Source organism: Acanthochromis polyacanthus, chromosome 10 (assembly GCF_021347895.1).
Source record: "Acanthochromis polyacanthus isolate Apoly-LR-REF ecotype Palm Island chromosome 10, KAUST_Apoly_ChrSc, whole genome shotgun sequence".
Lineage (NCBI taxonomy): Eukaryota > Metazoa > Chordata > Actinopteri > Pomacentridae > Acanthochromis > Acanthochromis polyacanthus.
The window spans coordinates 16,462,265-16,485,525 of record NC_067122.1 but is presented as its reverse complement, the minus strand read 5'-3'; the positions used below and the strand labels follow the sequence as shown (position 1 = coordinate 16,485,525).

At 39.2% G+C, this 23,261-nt stretch overlaps 1 protein-coding gene across 2 annotated transcripts in view; it reads right to left on the bottom strand.

Annotated features, from left to right (window-relative positions):
• Window positions 1–610: 610 nt before the first annotated feature.
• Window positions 611–23,261, bottom strand: part of si:dkeyp-115e12.6 (centromere protein F) — a 28,146-nt gene continuing 5,495 nt past the window's right edge. Inside the window, exons 6-18 of one of the 2 annotated variants that reach the window (XM_022215411.2) lie at window positions 21,378–21,642; window positions 17,714–17,907; window positions 16,726–16,851; window positions 16,482–16,610; window positions 14,157–14,279; window positions 13,146–13,281; window positions 11,052–12,559; window positions 8,780–9,664; window positions 8,145–8,440; window positions 7,874–7,973; window positions 6,659–7,226; window positions 5,607–5,741; window positions 611–3,351 (exon numbers count right to left, since the gene is read on the bottom strand). In XM_022215411.2, the coding sequence (XP_022071103.2) occupies window positions 5,620–5,741; window positions 6,659–7,226; window positions 7,874–7,973; window positions 8,145–8,440; window positions 8,780–9,664; window positions 11,052–12,559; window positions 13,146–13,281; window positions 14,157–14,279; window positions 16,482–16,610; window positions 16,726–16,851; window positions 17,714–17,907; window positions 21,378–21,642 (4,452 nt within the window). In that variant the 3' untranslated portion in view covers window positions 611–3,351; window positions 5,607–5,619. The remainder of the gene's footprint in view (window positions 3,352–5,606; window positions 5,742–6,658; window positions 7,227–7,873; window positions 7,974–8,144; window positions 8,441–8,779; window positions 9,665–11,051; window positions 12,560–13,145; window positions 13,282–14,156; window positions 14,280–16,481; window positions 16,611–16,725; window positions 16,852–17,713; window positions 17,908–21,377; window positions 21,643–23,261) is intronic. The other variant, XM_051954646.1, reaches the window with a different exon arrangement.

Sequence of the window (23,261 nt, the reverse complement as noted above, 5' to 3'; positions counted from 1 at the left end):
GGAGGGGATGAATAATGGTGGGTGGGAAAAGCCAGGGAGCAGAAGCAGGGGGGTTCCAGGCAGGAGTGGGGCTCCAGGCAGGAGTGGGGGTCCAGGCAGGAGAGGGGGTCCAGGCAGGAGTGGGGGTCCAGGCAGGAGTGGGGTATCCAGGCAGGAGCGGGGGGTCCAGGCAGGAGTGGAGGATCCAGGCAGGAGTGGGGAATCCAGGCAGGAGTGAGGGATCCAGGCAGGAGTGAGGGATCCAGGCAGGAGTGGGGGGTCCAGGCAGGCGTAACTGGTGAAGGTTTGTTGGGGAAGCCGGAGGGGAAGGAGGATGGCGTGGGATCCCGGACAGCTGATTGCGTGGTTCTTGTTTAACGCTCTGGCAGGGAGTGGAAGGCTGAGCCGGTCTTTATTGCAGGGGTGAGTCGTTAGTGAATGATCGTCAGCTGTCCGGGAGCCGTGCAGGTAGTTGATTGCCTGAGTGGAGTCAGCTGAGGAGCTAGACTCCACTCAGGCACCGAGCTGTAGGGGAAAGACAGGGCAGAAGAGCGGATGGGAGACAAACAGACAGAGACAGACAGGACAGAGGAGCGGATTGTGACACAAAGGCCGTCAAAGAGAGACAAAGTTCAAATTCAGACCAAACCTTTTATTCTAGCCGTGAACACAATACAGAAACATTCACATAAAATTGCTCAAAAACAAGGCAACAAATACAGAATAAGATTCCCTGCTCACCGCCAAAAGACTACAAATCCCAGAGATACGAAGGCAGCTGAAGTGTGTGTTGGTGTGTGTGAGGCTGATTCAGGACCTAAATTTCTTGAATGTCTACTAGTTCTAACAAATCCACAGCCAACAGAGAGCGACCACCTCTCAATACAAATTAAGTTTAAAATCAAAAGCACTCCACTTCAGTTATTCCCCTTGATGCACAGAGAGCCTTCCTGAAAGCAGTTTCAGTGTCATTAATGAAACTTTAACACCCTATCTTGGACAATTTAAGTCGGCCTGTTCTGATGTTATTATTTTTGGTTTGTCTACCAGCAAGAAAAGACTGATCAAAGAGGAAATTCAGAGCTGTAGAGACCAACTCTGGAAGAAATCAATTGATTTGGCTGAAGGGTCTGATCGCACCATAATTTAACAAGTTATTCCACCAGAATCATTAGTGGATTTCCTTACAGACTATGTAATTCCACTTTGACGCAAATTAAAGCCGTAGACTAAAGATAAGACACTTTCACAATGCCAACCTTCTGAGCAGACACGTGGTCCAAACCTGAGAATGCAAACCTTGTTTTTTTTAATTTCATTCATGGTTTGCAGACAGTTATGAGACAGGAGTCAATAGTACAAATACAACTTTAGAATAAATTTATTGTCACATCAGCAGCCATGTTAGCTAGCAAGTTTTCAAACCAGCTATTTAGGAATTTCTCAGAAAAAGAGCCAATTATCTGATCCATCACTATGCATTTTCTGCTAATTAGTATCATATTGTTTGTACAAGCTCCCAATGAAAAAATTTAAAGATATGTTACTTTGACTATGATACAGCCAACTCTCTTTATCTATCTGACTCGCTCCCCGTACAAGATATAGCTTACAGACAATGCAAGATAAATGTTGAAATGTTCTCTTTAATTAAATGTGCAAAACATTAATAAGCAAAGGAATTTCATCACAGTTTTGTGTTCAGGGTGGTGTTATTCTAAATTTGTTTTGTATTTTAATATGTATAATGGTTCTAGGATCAGTTAAAAATCTCATTGACTACAAATAATCAGTTCTGTATTGGGCCTGGAAAACACAAAATCAGCCAACCCCCAAAGTAAGAGCTTCATTTTCCCTCCTCAGTAACTGTTGATGAATTAAATGCCAAGAGGGTGAACAGAATAGAAGAGACATAAAACAGAAAATCTCCAGGAGCTGCAGTGACTGACAGGTCGTTTCACCAACTAGCCCTGCAAGTAAAGCTGCTATATCACAAATACTCCAGAGAGACGCAAAGATTAAATACGTGGTTCCACTTTCTGATGTAACCAAGCCTTAACTCAGATGTTTCAAGTGTCACATTAGCGTCTGCTGAACTGAAGATCAAAGACTGTGGATTTAGCTCTTCACTATTTACACTGAAATTACTTTTGAAAGGGAACTCAACAACCAGTAACTCTTTTGAAGCACACAAGGGCATGTGAATATGGTTTTAAGTTGGGAAAATGTGAACTTATCCTTTAACTGACTATATGTAAGCAGAGTGGTGAGATCTGTTGCTGCAGGACAATCAACAAACTGAACATCCATTTTAAACTTATCTGCTAAATCTACAGTGCGTAGAAATGTGGGAATGTGGGCTATGGCACAGTAGCATATGTGCAAAGAAAAACCCAAAACAAACAAACAAAGAAACTATTTCATCAGTAAAATAAATTATTTCTGATATCCCCTCGGGTTATCTGCATTCTAACAAAATAAAGCTTCACATGTTTAGTTTTTGGTGAATTTGTTGTAAAACTAACCACTGAGAGCTTGTTAGTGTAGGACTGAGAAGCAAAGCAGGAGAGGGAGGAGAACGGGAGCACAGAGTGCATCACCATACATGGAGCGGAAACCAATGCAGGTTAGACTGAGTCATAGACATGTGCTCACTTCACTCTCTCCCACACACATATACAAACAGTAACATCAAGATGACGACACACATGTTCATATTCACAGCTATTGTTTCACACACACTCACTATGCTTTCACACTTTTTTGTAAACGTCCCTCAACTAAAACACATTCAAGTGTCCATAAATAAGTCACCTCAAGAAGCTAAAAAATGAAAATATATATCATGTTCTCACAACAGGCCTCTCTTGGCTTCACCCTTTAGGAAAACAAGTCAAACTTATCTTGACAAGTGCTTGTTCAGAAAAACATCAACCAGGCACTGTTTCATTCGAAGTAAGCTGAGGCTAGGCATAAGTTACTTCTGAGTTTCAAAAAAACTAAACAATCCCTTTGGAAAAGTAGTTCAAGAAACATCAACAAGCATCACTAAATCACCACCTCTTGTACATAAATATACAGGTGGGTGAAAAGTGGCAGCATTGTGATGGGCAAGTCTCCACACAGTAATTTGAGGGTAAACTAGTGGCCATTTAAACATTTTGGATCCACAGTAGAGTGTTTATTCTGTCAGTGCAGGCCCAGTTACCTGCACACACGTGTACAGCAGTCCATGGCTGATTGTAGCTTTTTAAACTGGTTCTGTGTTTGTGTCAAAGTCTGAAGGGCTTCGAGTCTCTGAAGCTGCTGTTGTCCATCACTCAGGTTCATCAATAAACCACCATGATCAGGTTTTCCCATCAGATCTGCAGACTGCCAGTAGACAAAAACAAGCAAATTTAAGACACATTATTGAATAGAATAGGGGTCGGCAACCTTTAACACTCAAAGAGCCATTTCGACCCGTTTCCCACAGAAAAGAAAACACCGGGAGCCACAAAATCCTTTTGGCATTTAAAATGAAGACAACACTGCATATATCACTGTTTTACCTCTATGCCCTTGTTAATCAGTCATGATTAATGAATTACCAAGCCTCTAATTAGATAGATTCATTTTTTAAATTGTGTCCTACCACTAATATTTATCTTGCTTGGTTAATGTCATTTTTGCTCCTGGACCTCATATGTTACGCAACGTTAGCTGGAAATCAAGAATTTGTGAATGTCTATTTAACTTGCAAAATCTATTTATCTATTTATCTTAAGCTAATAACTTTTCTCCGGTAAGTCGCCGCCCTATTTTCCAAGACGACACTCCTCTGACTCGCTGACCTGCTGCCTGGATGCTGGACGTGACATCGAGCTGTGCTCTCACGAGTAACGTCATATTAACCTGACATATCAAAGAGTAGATACCGAGCAAGACAGTTATCCGTAGTTTACCTTAGTACTCATGAGTACCTGACACAGTGCAGGACTCTGCTGTGAAGGCGGAGACGTGCGGCGGTGGTGTATTTGTGACAACAAAAAAAGAAAGAAATCTGAAGGAGCGACAAGGATTTAGGAATGGTGGCCCGCCGCTGCTGAATGAATGCAGAGCAAACACTGGGATCCAAAGATCAACAGGACTCCAAATGAATACACGCAGGCCGGCGAGTGTCGGAGATTGACGGCTGGGACGCATATTTTGACAGATAAAAATTTAAAACGTTTTATTTTTATGTTACAAGATCATCATAATCTTCAAATTTAGAATTAAATTTTGAAAAATTAACAATCTAAAATAAAAGAAATATTAATTAAATAGTCTGCTGATTATTTATTTTCCAAAGTTGCAGGGAGCCACAACAGAGGGATGAAAGAGCTGCATGTGGCTCTGGAGCTGCGGGTTGCCGACCCCTGGAATAGAATGTAAATAACCATAACAAAATGAAATGGTGTCATTTGATGTGAAAATTTTTGTGACGATGTGTCTAATATATTTGCAGATAAGTCTAGAGATTGTCTTAATAATTTTAACTGTCAAAAAATCCTATTAACAGACAAAAAAGATGAATACAGAATCTTACTAAAAACTATAACCGAGTCAAATTGTTGACTGTTCCTTGATTATGAATAAACATGAACATTACAGCTGCAACTAATGATTCATTTCTTTGTTGATTATTTGTTTGATAACTTAATGAATGTTTATGAAATTAAATGCCAAAAAGGTGACTGTCACTCTGTGGTGATTTTTTAAAAAGATTTTTGTTAAGTTTACAATCTAAAACCCAAAGAAATATAATTTACAATGTTTTAGGAAGTGCCGCAAATCCCCACACTGCAGAAGCTGCAACTGGATAAAGATAAATATTTTCACTAGTTTACTATTTTTTCATTTAAAATAAGCATGAATGAATAATAAATTATCTAAACAGTTAATGTAAATGCGCACTAGTGGTAAAAATCAGTAACTGAAAAATAGTCCTAACAAAATATTATTTGTTCCTGTTGGGTAATGTTTAATAAAAACTAGTGGTCAGCTGTTTGAGGAAATTAAATAGCATTTTAAAAAAAAGAAAATGTGTCTGCGCTGTGACTTGTTTGTAAAGATTACATAGAAATAAAAAAATACGCTGCTGTGTGTGTAAATTACCCAGGAAAAATGAAAACTACCGAGTCGAACAAACAGTGTTGCCTTTCATATGATATGTTGACAACAAAACAAAGACTGAAAGCGTCTTCCTTTAAGCAAATCAAAACACTCCACTGGACTAATTTTTGTCTCACTAGTAGATGCCTTCAATCTGTGTCCCTTCTCCTTTTTATTTCTCTACATAACCATGATTTTTTTCACTGATAAAGAGGACTGAGGGTGAATTACCCACAACACACCACTGCATTGTTTGTTATTGATTTCGGATGTACTTGCTGTTCACATATGATGAAGTATAAAGTTCAAACATTCACTTTAAGTGTTAAGACCCTTTCAAAACATGAACACCCTGTGATATTGTTTCATTAAAGTATTAAAACCTATTCAGACTTCTTAACTATTCAGTAAAGTCAAGTTCACTTCTTATTACTCAACATTATCACTAGTAAAAACAATAACAGATCTGAGGGACAGTCTCTGGAGATTACCTGTTGCTGTGTTTTAATCCGTCTCATCCTCCTCATCTCCAGTGTCTCTGGGAGCGGCGGGTACAACAGTTGTGCCTAACAAACCTCGTCTCACAATGTAGGGACATGACGGACCGCTGGGGATATCAGCAAAACCTGAAAGATGAAGAGAGAGGGAGACACGCATATTAAATGAAAAGATCATCAGACAGCAGATCAACTAAGTGTGGATCCACAGAAATAGTGAAAACATAAACAGAAGAAACGGACAAAAAAAACTGAAGAAACTTAGATTTATATTTGGAAACTTGTATTTATGACTGGTACCCACAAACATCATTAAACTGATGACTGGACAGAATCTGAACTCTGAAGGCAGACTTAGTATGGAGTAATACCTGACAACACAAAGAAATGTGACATGTTGGTTACTTTTGGATCCTGCCTAAGCTTTAATTAAAACATTTTATTAATTTTCACTTTCTCAACGGAGTTTTGATTTTAAATCTGCTCCTTTGATTAGACTGATTTCAGAGTGTATATCTGATTTCTCCCATAAAAATAACAATTTTGTTAATACAACAACAATAATATATAACAGTATTTATAAAATAAATACTCTGATATGCAGAAGGACAAACTACTAATCTGCTTCTGTCAAAATAAAAATATTTAGAGAATTAAAAAACAAGACACATATTTCTTATATTTCTTTCCACTTGCAAAAACATCATATTTGTCCACATGGGGGCAATGAACTCAACATTTACTTTAACTATAGCAACATAATAACTATTTCAGAGTCATTTATGTGTCCATTTGGTCAATAAAGGTAGAATACTCTCCTTTTGTACCTTTTTTGTTCTCTTCTGCCTGCCGAAGAGACTATCTGGCTCATTAGCAGTTTTAATGCTTAACTTTGTTTTCCAACTGTCTGTTTGCTGTTAAGCAGGTCAAGGTTTTAAAGCTTGTAAGCTGGAATCAGTGGGAAGATTCAGATGACTCCAGTCCGATGCTTTAGATGGACCATTTCCAGTATTTTCACTCCACAGATCTACAGCTAATAAAGTTACCTTTCATGACGACTTCTGGCAGGCCATAAGGTTCATACTCCGTGTCATCAAAGGCAGCTGACAACTGTGTCCGGTTACGGCGGATTCTTTCAGCCAGCCGGGCCGGGTCAGCCGGGATGGGGAAAGAACCTGAAAATAACATTTTGTCTTCTGCCGCCGTCCCTTCAGCTTTTGGGACAGGAGAGACAGGAGGGGAGTCCACCAACTCTTCTTCATTCTCTTCCTCCTCCTCAGTCTGTGTGTTTGCACATACTGTTACACGAGGACACAAGCTCTCCTCTGTTTGACTGCTGACATTTTTCATTTCCAACTTGACACCTCTGTCTGGAAAATTACTGCTAGTGTTTATTTCACTGGCTTCTCTAGAAGGATTTGTCTTGGTTTCAGGTTTTCCAGTGTTGGTCAGATGTGGTCCTGAGACCTTGTGGGGATCTTTGGCTATGTGCTGTTGAGCCATTTTGTCCGATGAAATTTGGATGAGTTCAGTGTCTCTCTTCAGTTTGTGTTGCGTTGGACATGCATCTGACCATTGTAGGAAGTTTATCTCTTGGTTTTCTTTTTCAGATTCCTGAGTGAAAAAGCAAAACACAGGAATTTAAGATCTAATGTTTAAATTCACAGGAAAAATGAAGTCAAAACGGAAAACCAGAGCAATATTCCTTATGTCAGACTGGTGTTTTGAGTTTTTATGCAAAAGTACAAATGCTTCACTTCACAGACATTTAATTTCCTAAAAATTACTTTGGAATTTTTCTCAAAAGAATTAAAACTGTGTAATTTGACACTCAGTATAAAGAAAACAGGAAAAGCTCCACATAAACCCGAATACACATTCAGCTATTAACTGTTTATTAGTGAAAAAGTTATGCTCAATATATGCTAAGCTGTATGGTTCTGAGTAGACAGATTGAATGCTGTGCACTGACTAAAAGACTCCCTGGGTTACACTGGCAATGATTTTGAATTATTTAATTTGAAGTGTACCAATTTAAACCACTCTTTATTTTCCCTATAATTTGCACCAAATTACACAGTTCCTTCCAAGAATCTTCGTAGGAAATTCTTAGGAAATTATGGACCGGTAAGCCTCAAATGTGCTGCATTTATTTAGCTAGTGAGGGATTTTTACTGAAATATTCTTGATATAAAGAGCCTGAAGAAAAACATCGTGGTCTGGTAAGTAAGTGAGTGTGGCTTTTAAAAAAAAAAAATCACCTGATCAGTCTTGGCAGTGTCCTGACTGTATTCCTGAAATGCTGCAGTCTTTTTAGAGGGATGGAGAGGGTTTGGTTCCACAACATTGCTGTTCTGAAGTCTTGTGATAAAACAAGAAGTTACAAAGTTAAAATCAAGCAAACACAAAAGATCTTTACATAGACATACAATAAGCTGTACAAATGTATATACTACATATAACAAACTCATGCATTTTACACAAAAATAGTAGGATCTTAAGCTTTGCCATATTTTGACATCTCTATGTTACCTGGAGAATAACGTGCGGGCTTGTAGTTTGTTGGAGGAGCAGTTGAGGAACAACTCATCTTCTCTGATGACTGTGATGCTACCCTGGTTCCTCTGAGTACCCAGCGAGGGTTCCTGGACAGTTTGAGCCTGGTTCTGGGTCGTCCGTTTTTGTGTTTCACTCTGGGCGTCTGTGCTTTGAAGGAATTGGTCAAATGTCGGGGCTGGTTGGGAGGTCAGTCTCCAAACTGCAAGTTCCTCAGCCTTCTGCTGGGTCTCCTCGGTGAGAGCTCTTACCTGCATCTGCAGCGCCTCCACCTGGAAAGGAGGAAAAAGACAGAAGTGAGTGAATGAAACAGACAAAACCCACATACTAAAACACAGAAAAAGCAATAATAACATACATCCATTTTCACCACTGAATTAAAACAACTTTTGACAGTTTTGTATAAAAGGAACTGGATAAATATTTTTCCTTAACTGTTGAACAAAAAAACAGAATGTGAATTAATTTTCCCATTGAAGACTTTCAATCTCTACATTGTAAGCTCAATTAAAGTTTCCACTCTGCATGACTAACTAAATAACATCTTTTTGTGGTTCTTCTTCAGTACAGACATGTCACATCACTGTGCTGAGTTTATTTGCTGCTTCTACCTGTTGCTGTAGGTGGTTGATGTGGGCCTGAGACACTTCGTCTAAATCTTCTTCAGCTTGTGTGGTTCTGTCTTCTCTTTCTAGATCTTGTCCTTCATCTTCACTCCTCTTCACATTCTCCTGTAATGACTGCAGTTCCTCAGTTATGACGTCGCTCGGCACATTATGCGTCTTCTGCTCCATCAAGCAGGACATAGCAGCATCTCCTCTGTCTTGGCTTTGCTTGTATGGGGCTTCTCTGTTTTCACAATCGGTCTGCAAGGTTGGGCTTCTGGAGTCTGAAATGGTCAAATCCTCCAGTCTTTGTTTCAGCAGCTGATTCTCCTGTTGGAGAGCAAGTAGTTCTGCAACCAGGTCTGCCCTTCCTCCATTTTGACGGCTCTGATTATCTGCCTTCACACAAGCAGAGTCATGGTTACTCTGAGTCTCGTTGGAGCCTCCAGAGTCTACATGCAGCTCTCCTGAACATCCTGCTTCATTGTCTTCTTCACAGCTACTAGATGTTGCTGTTTCAGCGATACGTGTATTAGTCTTTGGCTGACTTGCATCTTTCTGTAAATTCAAGTCATCATCTGCCAGTGAGTCTGCAGTGTGGTGGGTGATGGGATACTCCTTTTCCTGTTTCAGGTGGATCTCTGAGATCTCCACCAACTTTTCATCTTGCTGTTGTTGTCTTTGTCTCTCGTTCTCCACGTCTTTGGCCGTCGTCTTTATCTCTTCTTCTTTTTCCGTTTTCAGTACATCAAGCTCTTGCTTACATTGCAGCAGTTCTTCTGCCTGGCTGAGGAGGGCGCTCTCCTTCTCTTGCAACTCGGCTAAAAGGCCTGAGATATGCTGACTCTGCTTCTCAAAGGCCATAGTTAGCTGCTTGGTCTGAAGTGTAACCTGAGAAGAAAATAAGATTGAAGGAATAAAGAAAATGCTGAGGAGAAACAGGTAATAAGCCCCTACAGCCTGTACTTTACCACATGTGAAGAACAGCTCCTGCACATTGCATTTTTAAAAAGGAAATACAAGCATCGCTCTTCTTATGAAAGCTTACCTTCTTTATGAGTCAGTTTTAATAATAGCTAATATCCGCTAATTTGGTCTAAAAACTAAATGCCTACTAGGAAAAACTGTGACGCCATGCAGTGAAGTCAGTGGCGTAAATTCAAATTATCTTCACCACTTGTAAATTTGCATCACACAGAAAGTTAAAGGTCATTTTACTTTACTTCCAATGCCATTTGTACACAGAGTCTAATTTTCTTCCATGAGGACTGAGAATTTACCTCCTTGGATTAGGCACGATCAAATATATGTAGGGTCTTCTATTCCATCTGTTACCGAGTTGTAACCAATGTGCAATTTGGCCAGAGTCCCTTTTTCAGGGAGCTTTTCCTCACTGCCTCCTTCAGTGGTTTTGGAGACAATTTACAGCAGTGATGTTGGAATTAATGTCTGTGCTTGCGTACTTTTCTGTATTTATTGTATGTATTAATTGCTATACTTTTTTACATGTATTTTTTTCTGACTGCTGTCTGTAACAAATTGATTCTTGGAAGCCATTTTGATAACAGCAATGGCCAGTTATTTCAGGCTAGTAAGACCAGGCCCCTATCTAAAAGAATGGGGAGAGAGGGAGCTATAATTGTAATTTTAGTTGTCATCTGTACATAAAAACTGCATGTATAGAATTATGAGTCAAATCTGAAAAACAAAAACCTTAAAACATTTTGTTATTTTGCCCCCAATTACGTGCAAAATGCATGTTTCTCTATAGATTATACTTATACTAAGCATGTGCACAGCTTCACAACAACAAGACGATTGTTTTCTTGAGGAGGGGGCAGGATATGTGTCATATGATGGCCATCTTTGGCATTGTTTTCATACTCCCACAGATTTCTATTGCAGATTCTTTCACTTTGGGTCTCTTCCCTGTAAAGTGTTTGTAAGTCTGTCAGAGGCATTAAAACAGAGAAAATCTTATCTGGTTAAAAATTCCTTTAATCAGTGATATCTATGTAATAGTACCCTAATATTATTCTTAAATTTTGAAATACCAATACATACTGTCTGAACCCAAGGATCAATATGCAATAAGTAGCATAAAAAGTGACACATGACTAAAGGCAACAGTGTGCATTTCACACAGCAGGAGTTAAAAAATGGAGATCAAAACATTCTATATGTGGCCATCGGGATCTTTTACTGAGCTGATAACCAATAGTAATGTGTTAGGGTGGACAAACTTAATGATTGGACCTGCGTGTTCAGTATTATTTACCTGGTTCTGCAGGGCCTCCAGTTTTATTTGGCACTGGTTAGCACGTTCTGTTTCCTTTTGCTTTTCCTTCTGTAGATGTTCCACCTCTTTGGCAAGATTGGAGGCAGCAAGGTCCTCCTTCTGGAGATTGGAGGGGGAAGACCCTCCAAGATAGTTTGGTTTACTGTTTGCTGGGTCAGAGGCCACTTCTTGAACTTCATCTGACAGAAGTGAATGCTCAGCATCCATCACTGTTCGCTTTTCTTGGATGATGTCTGCTGTTGCCCGAGACACAAGCATGTTGCGTTGGTTGGTGGACTGGCAGAAGAGGAGGTGCTGCTCTGGTGAAGGGAGGAGTTTGCCATCACAGGAAACAATGTTGGAGTTGAGCTCATCATCATGGAGAGTCAGGTACGTCAGCGGGCTGTTGGCAGCTGAGAGTCTCTCCTCTTCTTGTGAGTCTTCCTTCCCTCTGCGTTTTAGTTTTTCTACTTCAGCTTGAAGTTCTGCCAGTTTTAAACTCAGCACCATCTTCACATCACTGTCTGTATCTGTTATTTGGTTCCTCTCCTCTTCCTCTCTTTTTCTTTCCTCTCGTTCTAAAGCCAGCTGGCATTTCACCTCTGCTAGCTGCTTCTTCAGCTGAATATTTAGTTCTATCATTTCACTCTCTCTGTCTTCCTGTGCTTGGTTTTTCTCCTCCTCCTGCTCCTCTCTCTTCTTCTTGTCTCTTTCCTCCTTTACTCTCTTCATCTCTGCCTCCAAAGCACCTATGGTCCTCCTCAGCCTTTCTGTCTCAGCCTTTTCACTGTCCAGCTGTGCCTTCCATTCCTTGTCTTTCTCCTCTCTCTCCACAGTTTGACTGCTGTGTTTCCGGCTCAACTGTTTGAGGCGGGTCCTGGCTTCTGCCTCGGCCCGTCGCTGAGTTTCAAGGTCTTCAAGTCGTTTCTGGAGTTCGTCACGTACATCTTGGATCTCTGAGCACAGCATGGCATTCTCTCTCTTTAGGTCTTCAGAGGCAATGAGCTGCTCGGATTTTAGGGAATACGTTTTTTCAGCAGAAAGCACTGAACTTTGTGCCAGAATTGAGCGTTCAGGATCAATCATTTTATCACTATCCACAGACGAGTTGATTGGCGCACTGACGGCAGAGTGAGTGGAACAGCTCTTGCTTGTCCCAGACATATCACAGTCCATTAACTCATTTCTTCTCCTGTTGTCCTCTTCATTACTTTGTCTTCTGTGTCCTGCTCTTTGCAAACACTCAGAGTCTGAGGAGGTAAGGTCAGTAATGTGTTCAGAATCAATTCCTTCGCCTGGTTCTCTGTCAGACGGGTAAGATGCTGTAGTTTCTGCTCTTCTCGCATCTACATCCTCTTCCCTCCTCTGCTCAGGTCGGGTAGAAGCAGGCCTCTTGGAGTGGGCTGACGGTCGAGGGTGATGAGAAAAGGAAGACTGAGGTGAGAAACTCTGTCCAACAGGGCAAAATTGGACACTCTGCAGAGGGGGTGCTGGAACAGATTTTTGCTCTGGAGTGAAAGGAAAATGACACAAAAAATAGAATGAGAAAATGTTTTTTTTGTTTGTTTGATTTTTGCACAAAAGAAAGAGGTTATCTTCCTTTTTTATAAGCATATGCATTACTTAAACAGTTAAATGCATATTCATATGGCTGATGCATCACTGACCAGCAGGGAGCAGCACTGGGTTAACATGGGCAGGAAATTAACACCATGTCCTGTATTAGATACATTAATAGCAAGCAGAATATTTTTGACTCCTCCTGCTAAATAACAAAATTTCCTATTTAATTCTCGACAAAATTACAAATTATTCTACAGGGTAGCATTAGCACAATGAGCCTGTCAAAGGTCACTTGTTCAAGTTTATGTCAGCTATAGTATTTGTCCTGCTGCAGCGTATGTAAGCAACATGATGCATCCCTATCAACGCCTGAACTCTGCCCTTCCTGTGGAGTGAGGCAAGAGAAAACAAACGCTCTCTGCAAAAACTCTAGTCCAATAACAGAAAACATTTGCATAATTATTATCAGTACTTATTGCATGACTAATAAATGACATGGATTTGTTCCACCACCAACAGTTCACTGCTCACCCTGCAGTTCTTTGATGAGACGCAGGGCGTCAGCTAGTTCCTCCGCCACTCTCTTCCCCTCCTCCTCCAGAGCTCGTTCCCTCTTCCGGCTCTGCTCCAGACTCACTGCCACACCCTCCGCCTCACGCACCGCTTCCTAAACCAAGGATCAAATCAAATGAGGAGGTTTGAATCCAGTCAACTCAAACTTAGATCTAGACTCACCCATAAGGACTAAATTTATTTAGGAATCTAAAAGAAGTGCTCTGGTCAACATCAGATTAAACCTAAGCTATTAATAACTGTATAGGAAGTGTATAATTTTTTCCATCTTAATATTTGTTTCTGGAATGTTTGCATTTGCCCAAGAGGACTTCCAAATAAGGAAAAGCTGTGCATGTACAACATATTGTGAACGACACACAAACACAGTGTCACAACAGCAACAAACCACAGACAAACAAGCTGTAGATGAAGGCAGCATAAGTACTTATGTTGCAAGATGGTCCACATTTAATGAACTGCCACAAGCAACCCACAAGTAACAAAATCCTCTGCTCTCGTATCAGTTTTAACAAGACTTTCTGATGCAGGAAGACACTTTTCTTGTGCGCAAGTTCAGCAGTTCGCCGTCCAGACTTATTTTACACCTGGATATTTCTGAAAGTAAAATGAGGTTTATCTGTTGCGTAAGTGGTTGGTGGTGGAAGCAATTTTTTTTTTTTGAAAATCTAGAAATCAGACAACTAATGATGCTAATGCTCTATGAAATTCTTTCTTATATTGTATATAAATATACTTTAATATATAATTTTATGAAAATATAAAGCTGCAGCTGAATGATTGAAGAAGCCCCGGTTAACTTATTATTTATTTATACTTCACACATTATCAAAAATATTAGACTGACATCTGGCACATTAAGATGTTGTTTAAAAATGTATGGAGCTTATTATATATCAACTGCCCAGCTAGTGAATAATTGATAGATGTAGACTTTGACTTTGGATAATCACTGTGTGTCTGTGTTACCGTCAGTCTGGCTTGCGTTTGTGTCTCTTTCTTCTGGCTCTCCTTCAGTTGTCCCTCTGTCCACTTCAGCTTCTCTTTTGTGGTGTCCAGCTCTTTGTCCAATGCTTGCTTCTGTAGAGACAGCTGATGGAGGAAATTATGACCCATTAGCTGCTAGAAAACAGGGACACTCATTTCAAACAAGGCTAGATGAAAAGATTTGTGAAAGAAATAATGTAGGAGGTTAATAGAAACAAGAAAGAAGGAATGGATGGCTGTTGTTTTAGGTGCAGGGACCAGGAAAAGTGGAGGACACAGGAAGCAGAGCAGCGATCAATGATCAATAGCAAGCATAAGCTGTGTCTAGTGCATTGTCCTTCTCTCTGGGGAAACTAACAGAGACTTCAGCTGATCGGTTTCCCACCAGTTCTCATAATATTCTGTGTGGCTTCCTGTCATTCCACATATGAGCAGTCTTAAAAGTAGCATTATAGTAAGGCACTGTGCAACATTACTTATCCTTTTCATTACCTTCATTAATCCAACAAATAGGTGGTTTCTGTGTTACTTTCTGCACTTTTTTGAGTTTCATAATCCTTGGGTCATATGCTGCCTGGATGTCATGCTGGAATGGCAACATGGAAACTGTAGTGTGCGTGATCCGGAAAAAAAGTGGCAAATACAGAGGACAAATGGCAATTCAGTGTTGTTATTTAAAGATTTAGACTTTACACTTTTTGTGGTGAACAATAACTAGACAGCTTCCAGCACGAATATTGGCTTTGTCTGCTTTTACTTCTTATTGTTTTTATCCTAGTTAATGTTTTATCTTTGTTTTTATTATTTTTATTTTAATCTTGTTGTTTATGCCTATGTACAGCACCTTGGTCAACTGTGGTTGTTTTAAAGGTGCTTTATAAATAAATTTGATTTGATTTGATTGGTTAAGTAAAACCAGAAGTTAAAGTCATATGTAGCGTATCAAAGTAAACATTACTACTGACAGAAGTATCAGGGACTGTTTTTTGGTGTTAATTTATTATATTTATTAAATAAATATATATATTATTTTTAAATTATTTTCTAATGCATCTCCTGGACAAACATAACACTAGTAAATAAAAATGCACATGCATGCCAATCAAATCAGTGGAGAGGAAGCAATGCTCTTGGAAATGACTGCTTTTCCTGTTTGGAGTGTTTCTTCAGGCCTGTAGTAACCTGCCGTTTGACTGAGATTTCAATCAACCCACTTGCTGCATTTAAAGAAAATGGAGACTAAACTTAAAACTCAGGGAGTATCAACAAAACTGTACAAAAACTGCCCCCGAAATTACATCCATGTGCAAACCAAAGGTAAAATGTTAATTCCACAAAATTCACTGTGAACTGCTGACTATCTGCTATTAAATGTTACTGACCTTGTATGTGAAGCTGAGCCTCCGTTGTGTGTTTACTCTCAGTAGCCTTATCAGATATAAGATGATAACATCTGTGCAGTTTACAAAGGGCTTACAGTAAGGTATTATTGAACACTGTGAGTAGAATGAAAGGCTACTGTTGAGAATTTTTACACCAGGTCTGGTGCGTTTTTTGTATGACAGTTTAAAATCTGTATTATTGTTTTTCCAATAAAATAGAAATGCCACTACATTCCTCTGTGTTAAATTAAACCAAATAATAAAAACCCTTCAAGCACATTCGCCCTTCTCTACATTCATGCACCATGCCTCATACACACCTCAAACCAATCTTCTATCCATCTCCACCCTCATCCCACAGTCATTCCTTCATGCAGTTCTCCCAGAAAACTCTTATTTCTCACGCGCAAGTCACAAATTATGAATTTGTCTCACATTTCCATGACCAAAGCATTTTGCTCAAACACAGTCTTACTGTCATTACCTTCGCCGCTCAACCTTTCCACTGGGGAGAAACCGAGGGGAGAGGAGGACGAAGCGGAGAGGAGAGCAGGTGGGGAGAAAAGAAAACAGAAAAAGAGAGAGCAAGAGCGTGAAACGGAGAGTGAGAAAAAACAACAAGGGCAAGAAGCAAGTGTGGGAGAAGAAGTAAGATAAGTTTATTGACTTGGGAACAAATGATGAAAAAAGTTCAAGGAAAAAGAGAGGAGGAGAGAAAAGAGGCAGAGAAAGCAGGAAAGAGAGAGGAAATAGCTGAAAACAGGACAGACATACAAACCACAGCATAAACAATATCTACAGAGTTCTGTTTTGGTCTTGACATAGACCTTATCTTGACATATGTAAATTAATGCACATTAGAAAACGTGCTGATCTTGATAATGCCGATCACTGTAAATATGCTTGTACTTTTGTTTGTATTTACCTTGTCAGCCTGGGCCTGCAGGGCATTGTGGAGTGTCCTAGCCTGCTGGAGCTCCTGATTGAGCTTATTCACCTCCTGCTGATGCTGCCTCTCCAGACACTGCCTCTCTTTCTGAAGCTCTGTCAAATCCTGGAAACACACATGCAAAAAAAAAAATCTACCTTCAACTGTAATGTGGAACAAAGAGAAAAGAACAAAAGTGAGTCTCTTCCTGACTTCTTTGTCCATCCGCTTCAAGCCTTACCCTTTGATGTTGCTTCTCCAGCTCCTTAGTGCGCTGCTGGTGCTGCAGTCGGCTGCTTTCAGCATTTTGCCTCTGACACTTGAGCTCCTCTTGTAGCTGCTTCAGCCTCTGCTCAGCTCCTGATGCCTGCCATCACAAACACACACAATGTATACTCTATAACAGAATTTTAAAAAAAACTATCCTTAATGTTACTTAACATGGAAATGCTGTGTTATCTGACAAAACAGAAGTTTATGTTATGACCACCAGTTTTAGCCATTTTATTTAGAAGAAATTATCCTTTTGTCATTTTTGGCAGGGTGATACTTTGTAACTTTGATTTTTAAACCACAGAACCAGATTTTGTGTCAGGGAGTTCCCAGTCCAGTCGAACCATTAGTCACATATCATTGTCCAAGGGGAAAATTAATGCAACATTTGCTTCTGAAACCAGGAGCCCCTGAAATAACTCCTCCCACTTCACAACTCTATAACAATAACGAGTCTTTCTGTGTTCATAACATCATGAGTTCTTAATGTGTATGTCCATGAAAGACAACATAGTAAGACCTACATTTTACAAGGTTTAGATCTAAATTGTCATATTTATAGCCACGTGTGTCTCAGTGTAGATAAGTCACTTCTAAGACTTTTACATGGTGTGTTTTGTTAATGTTTTACTTTTACTTATCTTGTTTAATCATTTCATGATAATTAAAGACATTCCAACGTCATAAAATCATGAATTAATGGGAGGCTTGGCAGTCTGTGTTACACATGCAGCCCAGATGGCTTTTAGTTGTTTTCCAGCACAGCTGAAAAAGGGGACTGTTTTTCCAGCTCAACTTTTCCTGATAACATTTCAAGGAAGAGCAATGTTGTGATAACTGACACCAACGCACACTGTTTGTTAAAACAGCAGGGCTTTAGAAAAATATTAGTAATGGTATGAAACTAAATTTTCAGTCATAGAAGCAGGAGTAGCAGTAACAGTGTGTGTTTTTACCCGTTCACTGTCCTGGGCCATTCGGGTGTGTGCCAGGCTGAGTTCATCACGGATTTTCTGAAGGTTGAGCTCTTTGGCAGTGAGCTCCTTTTTACTTTGCACCATTTCACTCTGAATGCTCTTCAATGTGCTGGCCTTCGCAGACAGCTCGTCCTCCAGAGCAGAGATACGACGCCGCATTTCTGATAAGGATACTGGTGGATGAACCAAACACACAAAGATATAATGTTAATACACTGAATCTAGGTATGAAGAAGGTCAAATAAAAAAATCTTTTTACTTGAGCACCTTTCAGAATAAAGAAATGCAAAAAATAACAAAAGACAATATAAAACCCTCAAACAGAGGACTTAAGAGTAGACTAAGCAAAAGAACACTAGGAAGTCCTGCTAGAATTAGTAAATACAAGGTCTGTAAACATACTGCATCTGCACCGTTTTTAAAACTATGCTGTATGGATTTTAGAGTAGGAGTACTGCACAGCAGTATAGTCATAACTATAACTGCAAACATCGGCTCTAATAACTGAGACATTTATAAATCCTGACAGAATTGCACCAGTGTTTGTATAGTTTTGCCTTCATCATGACTAATCAGAGTGCATCACTGCCATTGCCATCTTTCAGTGGGAAACACTGCTCAGAAATGTTGGGTTGAACTGGGTGAACAGCGACTGAGTGGGTGGAGGGTGACAAAGAGAAAACAGAGCAGTGGAAATACTTTGAAAACACACTTTAGCCATTTTTCCCTAAAATGAGCATAGTAAGTGAGAGCAAGAACATCTTGATTTCTGACAAGTGACCATTTGCAATGTTAGAGCAGCAACACACAGCTCACATCTTTACAAATGAGGGCAATCCATACAGATGAGCTCAATGACAACCGCAGCTGTTCTAACTGTCTGATACACGTTGACTAGGCCTGTGGGTGTCACACTGCTGATTTCCACAGCCAGGGATAAAATCAATTCATGGCTTGTCCTAAGAAAAATGTGTTTTGCAATGTTTTGGCATCCACTGTACATTCTGTACTAGTGTGTATTTGTCTTACAAAGACATAAATGTAATCACAATTTCTTGCACTACTAATCTCAAACTTGTTGTTTCTGGGTTTTACCACACACAAACCCAATATGAATCAACTCAGAATAAAATCCTGGAATGTATACGTGTGACTTGAAGAGTTACAGTGGAGAGGAGCATAATAAAAAACACAGAGTTAAAAACATACAAAAAGTAGACCTAAAGTAAACTCTGTACCACTCCTCCCCCTTGTCTCCCAGCAGATAAAAGAGGTATTTATTGTTTCACACTGACCTGTCCCTTTCCTCCTCTGAACAAACACACATAGAGGAGCTGAGAGAAAGAGGAGTGTTACATCACAATCATAAAGTGTAGCGACTCTACATTAAGCTGGGCTGGGAGCAGGCGGAGGAATCTTTGGCTGAGCCAGTGATTTCTACATAGCCTGTTATGTAACAACTGTTGTTGAGGTTATAAAGAGTACATGAGATTTGGGGCAATCACATCACTTCAGGTAGTCTGGGCAGAGATAAAAACCACACCAAAACAAATAGACTAAGATCACAGTGACAACTACCTTTCCAATTTACTGAGGGACCAAGTCCCTTATTTAAATAGACTACGAATAAACTAGAGTTGTGTTCCTGTCCTGAACATAGGCAGTACACTGTATCTATTTAGGCACCTAATACTGATATAGATTTAGTTTTAGTGTTTTGGTTTAAAATGGGTCTTAGTAAAAAATTGTAATCCTTGATCCCTATTTTTTATTAGTTTTATTCAGGTATGGTCAACTTAAGTAAAAAAAACACGTTAGTCTTATTATAGTATTTTTATATATACTAAGCACTTGTAAGCCACAGCTGTTGCCATCTTTGTGTACTGCTACCATAGTTACAGGTGTTATTGTCCCTCTGTTCTGCAGTGATACAGACAGATTGTCCTCATAAATCTAGATACCATTTCCAACCTCTGACTGTTTGAACAGAACCACCGTATCTGTCCATCCTGTTCATCTGCCGATAGCATTCTATTGTTCTCTCTGTTTATTAGTTTCATTATGTCATGCATATTTCATATTTGTATTGCTTAAGTGTACTATGGGGAGATGCTGAATTTCATTGCAGTTTTTGTGTACAATGACAATAAAGGCTATTCTGTTCTATTTCTGTTCAACAACTCGTTCAGCAGATGGTTCTCTCACTTGTTCATTACAATTCTGTTTACTGTGAGACACTGAACAGTTGGATAAAATTAATAATTTATTTAGTTTTATATATCATTTCAAAATACATTTAAATTACTACTTTAGCAAACCTCTAGACAAAGCTTCAGATGGAGTTCTGTCATTCATCCCAGAACTGACTCATTCTTTCTGACAGCAGCATTAAATCTAGTTGAAAATCAGAAATCATTTAATATTACATATGCATTACCTGATAAGATAACATTAGTTTATGTTTTCATGTAGATAGGCTCCTTGCTGCTTATTCAGCTGCTTTGTTACTGCTTTTTGTCCAAATCTTGTTTGGTTTAGTTCACAAACATGTCTTACAAGAACCAGTAAAACATTACCAACAGACACGTAACGTTACGAGACATAACACGTGTCCTAATCACGGTAGCACAACAACGGCAACAGAAGAAAATAGACAAAACAAAAGATACTTTGGACAGCTAAAAAGTCTTTACTAAGTAGAAGCTGCAGGTTGTGTAATAATGCTTAAATATTAGTTGGCTTTTTCATTGACAAAAAAATTCAATACATCTCATTGTAGTCATTATTTTGAAGTACTACTTCTTATTTAGATTTAATTTTATTTTCATCATAAAAAAAAGTCAATGAGTATTTTTCATTCAGTAATGTTTGCTGACAAAATCACCACAGGCACTGCAATGTATTTCGCACTTCTTTCCCAAGTAATAGACTATTAATGCCCAGCTGAGGAACATTTGCCTTTGACCAGCTATTTTAGAAAATGACTGAGCATTTGCAAAAAAGAAATGTAGATACTTTTGAATTATTTTGGTCTTTAGTAGTGAAACACCCTTGGAGCTAAGGTCCACAGACAGGAAAGGGAAGTGTTATGTATTTATAGACTTATCATATTATTGGTTTTCCTCTTTTTTACTGAATGTGTTGGCAATAACAAAATGTAAAATAACTAAAGCAATCTACTTTAGGGTTTCAAAAACCACACATCACCAAAAAGCATTAGTGAGCGATGAGTTTGACGGGCATCACCGAGTAGAAATTTAAAACCAGCTATAACTGAGCTTCAGCTGGAGCGGCCCCCGGCTCTAGAACAGCCTTCCTATTGACTTATGCCGGTTCACAATGACTCCGTAAGCAGCTCCCGGAACTCTATTTGGACCGACATCTCGTTGATAACTGTAAAAGCTTGCATCTGAGCTCTGACAAACATATTTAAAATTTGAGACTAATTTATTAATTGGAGAACTGTTTCACAGTGTAGTACTACGGCGGTAAATAGATGAACACATATGCTGAGTCCTGTTCTCTCAGCAAATCAGCTAACTTTTTATTGTTGCTTGAGGATAAAGACTGTTTGTCTGAGCTGCATGTGTGTATATTTAAAAACTGCAAATGCTACTATAGTGATCACTGACTCATCACTCACTGTCTGTCTCTGTCTTGAGATCCTTCTCCTTCCCACAACCCCCCTGCTCTGACAGGCCTTGATTTGTGACATCAGCGTAGGGTGTCTGGGGAGAAGGCGGAAGTCGTCTCCTGGCTGCTGGTCTCGATTCGTCCCGTTCCCATGGAAATGCAGCCGAGGGAGTGGAGAAGATGTCCGATTGGTCAGATGGATGGCGGTGTGGTGTGCTCTTCTGTTGTTGTCGTGGCGATGAAGGTGTGGGCATGTCCGAGAACTGGAGTCGCTGCTGACGGAAGGAGAGAGGGTTGAGATGGAAAGGAAAGAGTGTTGGCACGAGAGGTAACATGACGCAAAACTAGGAAGAAGGCTTTAGCAGAGTTTACAAATATCAGGGCCTCAAGATTCAACATCTTTCAGTTTGACCTGAACAGCATTTGACTAAGAATGACTAATATCTGTTTTGTTCCTGAATAAACAGTTTACTCTGTACAGCACCCCCAGCACGTTTTTAGAAACTGAGAAAGAGAGTGGAAGCTGAGATATAAATCACAAATCACATGTAAAAGTATCAGATAAACTAGCACAAAAAGCCTTTTGTTTTTCTTTTTCATCTGTTTGACCTGTAAATTATTGACAAGTACACACAAAACATAAAAAGAAATTCTTTAAAGGTCAAATTTAATGACATACTTTATTGCCATCACTGGAAATAAATCCAGTGAAAAGATCAAAATCAACAATAACTTAACATATTCAATAAATGCAGTATATACAGTCAGCATATTGGTCTGTCCCATAGACCTCTATAGTCCTAACTTCCTTCATAACCATGAACATAGCAATGCAGTTTATCTAAAGTCAAACCCACATAAACAGTTGTGCTACACAAAGACCTCTCCAGTAAACTTTTTTTTTACATTTTCTTTTACCTTGTTAACATGCCCATATGATTTACTTTTTTGTTCAATCATGTGCAAAGTAAGCAGTCAGCACTATGACTGAGCATTTTCACCCTGAAGCTTCAGTATTTAGACATGTATGGTTGAATTACTCTAAAATTACAACTTGCCATTGTGTAGCACAGATTGGTTTTACAGTGCTTGAGTTCTATGTTAGCTGGTGTGTTATCTAGGCCTTTTAAGGGCAGAAACTGATTATGTTAATGATAGGAATTTCTACATATGTATCTTTGATACACAGCAATTACTTTTAGGAGGCTTAATTAATGACCAGAGGGACTTAGAGCAACAGAAATTCTGCAACGGAAAGTTTTAATTTACAAATTGATTTAGTTGATTATTGATTCCATTTTAAGAATAAAAGTACAAATTTGCGACACTGTAAAATATTTCAGTACTTTAATATGTTTAAGGTTAGAGTTAGATTTGGCATTTTCATGAAACTGTTTGTCAGTGACATCCTAAACATTTCACCTAGCTGACAGACATAAGAGTATCCAGAAGTAACTGTTACAATTCTGCTGTTAATCCCTCTTTAAGACACAACAAATACACCCAAACTCAACTCAGTAAAGGCTCCGATGTAAAGTCAAAATGAACAACCTTTGCTCTACGCATAAAGGACATTTGGCAGAGTTTTGAAACACAAGAAGTCTCCCTGTTCCCACTACAAGACCAGACTGAGATTTGAAAAAAGTTGAAAAGTTACAATTTTCACTTCAGTCTAATCGATATTTTAAATTACAGCATGAAACCAACTTTACAATAATGAGTCAGTAGACATTGATGCTATTTAACCTGTTCTAAACATTCTCAGCTGAAACTCTACCTAAATTTAAGGGCAACAGAAATCAAGCAAAAAACTGTTATTACATCTGTTGTAGTCTAGTAGTACTAAGCAGATTTTTCATATTAGCTATATGGAGAGTTTTGGAAAGTCAAGCTT